This window comes from Penaeus monodon, chromosome 14 (assembly GCF_015228065.2).
Source record: "Penaeus monodon isolate SGIC_2016 chromosome 14, NSTDA_Pmon_1, whole genome shotgun sequence".
Taxonomy (NCBI): domain Eukaryota; kingdom Metazoa; phylum Arthropoda; class Malacostraca; order Decapoda; family Penaeidae; genus Penaeus; species Penaeus monodon.
Window position 1 is genome coordinate 35,999,586 of NC_051399.1, and position 8,953 is coordinate 36,008,538.

Genomic DNA, 8,953 nt, shown 5'->3' on the forward strand with positions numbered 1-8,953 from the left:
TTTCTCTTGTTTATGGTGTAGGCAGTTGATGATTTCGTCCCCACAGTGAATGGGAAGAAGAGAGAGGAGAGGAATCCGTGAGAAAAGCGGGGGTTAAAGGTGAAAGAAGAGGAGAAAAGAGAACGAGAGAGAGATCATCATCAGCTGCCATCTGTCTGCTTGTCTGTCTGTCTGTCTTCTCAGGTAAGTGTCACAAAAAGCAATAACAAAAATACGGGAATGAGCGAAGAAACCGATCACTATGCCACTAAGGAAAGTAAAGGAGAGTGAGTTTTTTTTTTTTTTTTTAAGGAAGAAAATTAACTTGCACATTTTTTGGGGGAATTCTCTTTGGTATCGTGTCAAGAAAAGGGGTTTTATTTTCCTTTTTTTTTCCAGCAAGTGTTTCGTGGAGGGTTCTCGCTTTATTTATGTATTTATCAATTTGGAGCTATTTTTCAGGCGATGTTATGTCAATCAGGTGACACTATAGGTTTCTTTGTGAATATGGCAGGTTGATAGATATTCAGAATACAGTAGAAAATTATATTATATCTGCCTGTGTATTTATATTCCCGTTAATGTATCCATATATTTTCCTAAATTCTCTTTGGTTATCATTTGAAACTATATATGTATAGAGCGATATGTCTCCTCAGGAAGTTATATCGACTCAAAAATTTAATCACACCCCATAGCAAGCAGAAGGGATTAAGCCGATCGGAAAAAAAGAGAGATTATGTCTTGGGGTGAAAGAGTTGACCCCAAAGAACCGGGAAATTTAGGGGAACGGTGTGACTTGTGCTCGTTAGTACCACTGCTCTGGAGAGGTTTAGTTTATGTAGGTCACGCTAGATATCCAAGTAGCGAGTAGTGCATTTACTTTTATTTTTGTTTGGTTAGGTATTTTTGTGTTGATTATTGATTTTTATTATATGGATTTGTAAGTGTCAAGGAGCTAATGAAAACTTTACACAAGTTTTTAACAAGTTTTGGTCAGGATAGAGTGTGTATTCCAGCAAGAAAGAGCTTATTCTGGCTCCTTATATGATGCCATTTACCTCTGTACGTTCTATCTATCTAGATTGTACATGTCGGACATTTGTTGGTCAGTGCCTGAAGGTGGCCTCTGAGTCACTTGTTAATATCTAATTGTGGTGGTATTCTTCGATTATGCAAAATAATTTAGATAGCAATGGGTATCATTTTGCGCTCATTACAAAGTAGTATTACTTATACTTAAATATTTTCTGGTCATGCAATTCTGGGTTGTTGAATTTGCATAGATTTTTTTTTTTTTTATTATTATTATTATATTTTTTTATCATATCTTTTATTTTATTTTATTTTATTTTTATTATTATTATTTTTTTTTCATTAGGAATAAACTACAGAAATTTTACCCCAGATATGTACTCTAAGTCTAGTGGACTGAGAGCAAGAACATATACTAACAACTGTGGTTTTCCTTTGTGAATCTTTGCACGAAGATCATTCCACAAGTGCTCATCCAGCCAAGAATCCCATTAGTAGGGACGTGACCTTATTTGATTTTCCTTTCCCTTAAGTTTTGAGGATTTTTTGTTTTTTTGTTTTGTTTTTGTTATAAACCTGTTGGATCTAGGTGCCTCAGTATGCATGCAAAGCCAAAAGCTGGGCATTAGCTTTACTTAAACTATGACTCTCCAAGGTATGTCCATCCCACATGAATTCTCATGTGGGGTATCGAGACTCCTTGCCTTGTCTTTGCCATGCCATTAGCTCTTATTCTGTGTACACATCATTTGCTGTTGGAACATTTTCAACATTTTCCGTTTGTTATGATGTATCAAGATGGTAATAGACTTTTTATTTAGCAGACTTCCATATTACCTCTGCAGGTAGTCTACATCTCTGTGCAATAACAGTGACAATAAGTAGCATTGTATTATATGTGTAATTTTAAAAAAAAAAATTTTCATTATATTCAGTTTTCTGTAGCACCTGGTGCTATTGGTCAATGTGTGTAGAGTAAGTTCCTTCCCATGGAAATAATGTCCTCGCAAGAGCTGGCACTCTTCCAGGCATGGTTCATTTTACCCTCATTTACCTCTGGAAATAATGTAAGAACCCCCATCTTAATTTCTCACTGAGTCTAACCTCCCTGTGAGAGCTTTGTGCACTCACAGTAAGATGTGTTTGTCACTCACCAGTCTATACGTTCCTGTCACCTCGGCCTCAGCCAAGTTTTTCTGTGATGGCACATTCCCATCACCCACTACTCAGTCAAATGTTTTTATGTCGAGACATCCATGTCACCTGGATCCAACAGTTAATATGAATATTATTATTATTATTATTATTATTATTATTATTATTATTATTATTATTATTATTATTATTATTATTATTATTATTGTTATTAGTGACAATTTGATTATCATAATATTATTAATACTAATAAGAACAAAACAAATTGAATAATCTTTCCAAAAATCTAGGAAAAGGTAAGCAAGTAAGATAAGTAGGACTGGGAATTGATTTCTTTGTGATTAAACAGTTGGTGAGCAATTTTTGTGTAAAGACAGTTGATAAAAAAAATCCACAGTGGGCATGGCATGTATAACTCTCATCCTGGTATAACTGGATTAAAAGTAGGATGCCTTTGAAGTATTATATTTGGGAGTTATGGTTTCAGACTTACACAGACTAGTATATGCAAGGTAAACATAGATGGGAGTAGTCAAATGAATTTTTATATTTTTCTGCTGTGGCATAGCTTTTGCATATTGAAAATAAAGCTAGATAAACTTAGTGAGGGCTGTGGTTAAGTAATCATCATACCATATGTGCTTTAGCACTTTGGCAAAAGCCATTAAACTTCCCTCATGTAGCTATATTCTGCAAGGTTGATACATAGACTGGTTTTCTATTTAATAAAAATTTGTCAAGGAGGTCTAAAACAGTGCATTATAACCATGATCATTTTGATTTACAAAAATTTTATTTTTTAGATAAGGTAATTAGTATGGTGTGTTGAGTGTATATGAGTTAGAATTAATTTATGCATTGAATCCTGTTTTGTATATGTATTCTTTATTGTAGTGTAACCATTTTTTTTTAGGTGCCTGATAGTTATATCCATTTTTTGTGCAAATTCTGATTTCTTTATTGAAAGGGATATTTATGCAGTCTGTGTCCATTTTTTAAAGATTCATGCATGATCAAAGGGGAAATGAGGGAGCAAATGTGTGATAATGTTTAAGATTATTAATGATTTTGATGCCATGTTTTGTTATGCCATTCAGAATCTTATCTTCATTATAGTTTCTCTGAATCGGTCATATTAAAAAAAAAATTCTCCAAAAGTTTCTATCCCAGTTTTGTAGAAGAGAAATATTGTTATTATTTCCTTAATTTTCATTCATGTTCATTAGAAGAAATATTGTTCCTTATTTACGATAAAAGTAATTAATCTTGATAGAACTTTTAGGAAGAGGATAGTAGAAATTTTAAGACCAGAAAAATACTTTAATGAATTATCGAAAGTTATTGTAATGCTTCATGTAATGCATGCTTACATTTGTTTACCGTATCAAGAGAAGGCAGTGAGAAAGGATGGGTTTCCTTAATGATAATGTGTAGATTTCAGGGTAGAAGGCAATTATTATAAAGAATGTTAACTTCTAATTGCATAGTTAGACAATGACAGCCATGTAGGAGCAGTGGAGTACGTAGACATTGAAGGTAGGGCGGCCAGGTTCCTTGAGGGGCCTGTTAGTGACAAAATAGAAAACATAACCTTTAATGAATGTAAACAAATAATTATTTGTACATATACAAAAACCTTTATGATTAAACAGCATTAATAGGCATCCTATGGGGGGCCCTGGTGGCAGTAATACCCCCCCCCCCCACTATGCCATATGAGAAAAAATTAGGAGAAAGCTTTAACACTTCTCAGGGATCATATGAGGTTGAATAACTGTATATTGCATAGATTTCAAAACAAAGCGGTAAATTCTGTTTTATCATCATACTGCACCTCCAAGAATCCTTGTAATTATCGCTTTTCTGGTTCATGCAGGATGTGATTCACTTTGGATTTTTGCCTTGTCATCCCATACTAATTTAACAGAATTTTGGAGCAACTATTTTTGTGTATCACTTCGAAAACTTTTTCACATTTTTTGTTGCTGCTTATTTTAAGTGTTGGTTGGAAATCAGCTGTTATAGTGCTTGTTACTGTTCACTTTCCGATAAAAGATCAGTTTACTATTTTTGGAAGTGCAGTTAGCAGACAAAAGGGACATAAATAGGGATTTAGATAAGGTACAAACTTTTTATAGTCTTTGTTGCTAATGTTCATAGCAGTGGGTTAGAGTTGGCCCCAACCTTCCTTGCTTCTTCTTGCTTCTTCTTCTTCTTCTTCTTCTTCTTCTTCTTCTTCTTCTTCTTCTTCTTCTCCTCCTCCTCCTCCCGCTCCTCCTCCTCCTCCTCCTCCTCCTCCTCCTCCTCCTCCTCCTCCTCCTCCTCCTCCTCCTCCTCCTCCTCCTCCAAAGGATGTATTATAGACATTGCCTTTTTTTCCTTAAATTATTAGATATATTTCTATCCATAATTTGATTACATCACAGCTCCATATATTATTCTTATTTTTTGCTTTTAAAGAAAGTGGAATAACATTTTTGGAAGATTCTATTTATTAAGATATATTTCCTTGGAACAGTAGAAAAGAAAAAAAATGTTGATCATTATCTTCATACACAAAAAACTTTTACATTCTTACTTTTACATTCACTGGATCATATAAAATACAAATTTTTGATAATTCATGTAGCTCAGTAAATAGGCAAAGATAACATGGGGGTTTGCATATAAACATTACCAAGAAGAACTTTTATATAAGGAGAACTTGCAAAAATCCAGGGAGACCTTCTTACTTTGATACTGTTGAGGTATTGATTAAATGCAATTCATGGTTATTTTTATGAATTATATGCATTATTCAGAATTTTGATGTCTGTGTTTCCCAAAACTATTGAAGGAAAACATGTAAGAGGTGGAAAATATTTTCTTTCATTATATGTGGAATAAGGTAGATACTGGATTATTTTTTCCATGTTTCATATACTTAAAAGTGCTGTCCTTTCCTTGAATACATGTGATATTTCTCTGCTGATAGTTATTTTAAACTCTCAGATTCAGAGTAGAGCTGAGGTTTAATATGTTGATAAGTTCAGGAATTCAGGTATATGAGTCCATAGAGCGCGAAGAACTTATCACTCTCTTTTTTTACTGATTCTAAGAAATTACCTCTGAAAATGCCTTTTATGTTCTGTGATCATGGTTGAGTCTTTTCTGCGGGAAATTTAATACCTCTAGTAATTTTGTGTGTAAATACTCAACGGCTTTGAATTATGTCAGTAAAGTGCTGAGGCTTGTAATAAAAAGTTGATGTATGATACCCTCTTTAGTGTGTTAAAGGTTGGTAGTAAAAGCCTTTCCTTTGATCCATTATTGATGTGATGGATCTTTTATGTTTTCTTATTTTAGCTTTACTAATTATCCTGTCAGATGGCTGTATTGCTTTGTGCATGTTTGTTCTGATTAACTTTGCCCTGTGTGATTTATTGGATGTTAAAGAAATAACTGTGCTTGAATAATATCGCTTGTATTCAGTATAACAACTTTAATTATATTTGGTAGCTTATCTTTCCTTTCATTATACATCACATATAGACATATTTGTACCATCCATCATTGTTATACATGAATCCATTATAGATGTTTGAAGATTAAAGTGGATTCACTTTAACAGTAGAGTCCTTGCAGTCACATTCAAGAAGCAATGCATAAGGTTATGTTGCTCTGGGGGGAAGGACTAAAAGTAGACGTTATTTGACTGCATCCTGTCTTTTATGAGTTTATTTGAGTGTTCACATTTCTCTTCTGCATTCTGAGGAGTCTGTACTGGTGTGTTTAGAAAGTCTTTGCAAACTCTTATAGTATTCTTGACTTGTAACTTTATATAAGGTGTGTTTTAAGTTTTTGTTTGTGTTTTTTATTATTTAGAGTCTTAGTAATTTTTCACAGTGGAATATAACTGTAAAATGAAAACCAAATTGTTATAGATACACAAAAGGGAAATATATATATAGGTGAGAATGAATAATATTCAGAGATAGATGTGATTTAATTTTGATTGCCCATACATTATCAAAATGATAATTAGTTATCATTTCATCTTCATTTTCCATCATACTTTATTCAGCAGTCTGGCACATATTTACCTCAATGATGATTCTATACATCTGTCATAGGCATCTTAAGGAACATATTATAGATTAAACATTTCAGAAAAATAAGACTTCAGCTTCTATCAGAGAACATGTGTTTTGAATTATTATTATTATTTTTTTCAAATGGTGTTACTTTCTGAATGATACCTAACCGTAATGATAACCAAATTCCCTCACAGAACATGAAGGACAATTGACTCCACCGCCTGGAAGGGTCTCGGAAGCCGCCAGTCCGTCCCAGCCGCCTGTCTTAGTGCCAACGCTTTGGGTCGCCTCCCTCCACTCGAGGAGCCCACCCCCAATGCCTATCTACTCATCTACAATGGCCGGCGATGTGTGGGGCCAGTGGTTTGCTTGCTGCATTACGCAACAGCCGCAGGTGAGTGGTGCACCAGCTGGAAATAATAATTTGATGAATTGTTGAAGTGCAAACTAATTACGGGTGATTTCCTCAAATTATTATCAGATGATTTCATTATATGCATTATGCTAAGGTTGTAGATCTGGTTTATTTAACCAATGGAATACAATTCAAAATGAAGTTACCAAGGTAGTTGATGTGTTGTTGATGTAGAATGTCTGTTAAATGAAGTAGATCCTTTCATTATTAATTTTATTGCTTTCCTATTCTGAAGTTCTAGATGGTCACTGAATGCTTTGTTGACCAACTAATATATTGTCTTGTAAGGATATGGGTCACCATAGGTGGCAGGGACAAAATTTTGGGTCACTCATCAAAAAGGTTACGAACCTCTGTTCTAGATATTGGATGGAAATAACTGAAAAATGTCAGTGAAGAGAAAAAAAAAATTAATAGGTAATTTGTAAAAAGTATGAATAAATCTACATATATACCTTCAGCCCATAGTAAGTTTTATCTAGTATTTATGTACCTGTTTCTTTTCTTTTTATTTTCTTTTGATGAAATGTGTTTTTGCTGCAACAATGATTAGGTTTGAGCTGCTCAATCTGTTAATTATTTTAGTATTTAAGAAATTATGCCTTTCTCATCTAGCTGAATTTAATTCAAAGGAATGATAGTTTTAGTGTTTGGTATCATTGATATTTTTTATAGTCTGATGAGTCATTATTTTTTTTTTTTATAATAAATTGAACTTGACTTATTTCTGACTTGCTTTCTTATGATTGATATACCCATGATGTATTAAGGTCATGTTGATTTCTGTGTTTGTATTACTTGAAAGTTTTATAATACATATTGTGTTATTTAAACATTTATTGATCAGAAAGCATTATTAATAGGCTGTTAACACTTAAAGTGTTATCTAAAGTTTTAGGATTTTGAAAGTGATTGATAATCCAGAGGTTGATAATACATGGGTGCTAAGGGATCATAGTGCATTACGTGTAGACTTAAAACACACATTGTTTATTCCAGCGTCGACGTCGACGCATTGATCGCACCATGATTGGGGAGCCAATGAACTTTGTGCACACTGGCCACATTGGCTCAGGTGATGTGCAAATGGGAAACAACCAGCTGGTGCAACTGCAGACGCAAATGAAGAGCAAAGGGGGCTATGAACAAGCCCTGCCGCACAATCACATGTTGACGGTTGTGCCAGTGCAGAGATCATAGGTGTGTGTTTATATCTTGTTTGGTTGGGTTGTGAGGTTTGGGAGTGGTGGTTAATATAAAATTATTTAATTTTTCACAGGATGGTTTTACTGTATCTCTTTTTCAGCAATTTGGTGATCAGTCTATTTGATAATTGCCTTTGAAATGTTGTTATGCATTTATTGCCCCAGATCTTGAACTGAAAGTAGTATTTATTTGAGACATTTGGATGACAGGATAATGCTGCCTAAATGTGTGGTCTTTGCAACTGTAATGAATTTTTCTCATTTTTGTGGCATCTTATAAGGTGATTATGAAGTTATTTTTCTACTATTGCAAGTGTCACTAATGAAGAAACAGCAGAGAAATCTTTCTTTTTGTCTCAGTGTGGGATTGAGTAATAACTTTTTAATCGGTTGGTTATTTAGATTCAACATTTTTTTCCTCTTCTGCAGCTTCGGCATGTATTTAGCAGTGCTGCCTGTCTTTCATATATACATAAATGTTGAATACCTAACATCTTTATACTATAATATCTGATGGTAATTGAATAACCCAAAATTAGCATAGGAAAAGAGACAAGTATACCAAAAAGAAAAGAAAATGACTCACTCCTAGCAGTGAGTTCCGAAAACCATCTGCACATAAGTACACAGGTGAAACCATGAAAGGTAAACAGCAACCTTATTTGCCTGTGTCATGCATTTCTATTACATCCTGGTTTGGCATGCCTTGTCAGGATCATGAGGATGCTGAATCATCATGGATGATGCAGCTCACAGCTCACGTGTTGATATTGAGTCAGAAGGGTGATGATGACATGTCGCCGACAGGGATTCTTGAGAAGGGAACAGGGGAGTCACAAAGCAGGAAAAGAAAGGAAGGAGGAAAGTCTAAAAAGTTTGCATTTCCTCCAATTATAAAGAATGTTGTCATCTACACATTACAAATATAGCTGTTGTCATTATATTGATTTTATTATTATTATTATTATTATTATTATTATTATTATTATTGTCATTATTAATATTATTATTCTTGTTATTATTATTAATGTTGTTATTATTATTATTATTATTATTATTATTATTATTATTATTATTATTATTATTAT

At 33.7% G+C, this 8,953-nt stretch overlaps 1 protein-coding gene across 1 annotated transcript in view; it reads left to right on the top strand.

Moving 5' to 3' along the window:
- The window catches only part of LOC119581074 (CDC42 small effector protein 2-like), a 7,953-nt gene extending 74 nt beyond the window's left edge, over positions 1-7,879 (top strand). The window contains exons 1-3 of the mRNA XM_037929391.1: positions 1-183; positions 6,440-6,639; positions 7,660-7,879. The exon at positions 1-183 is cut by the window's left edge and continues 74 nt beyond it. Coding sequence (XP_037785319.1) covers positions 6,562-6,639; positions 7,660-7,860 — 279 coding nt within the window. The 5' untranslated portion in view covers positions 1-183; positions 6,440-6,561 and the 3' untranslated portion in view covers positions 7,861-7,879. The remainder of the gene's footprint in view (positions 184-6,439; positions 6,640-7,659) is intronic.
- The last annotated feature ends 1,074 nt before the right edge of the window (positions 7,880-8,953 follow it).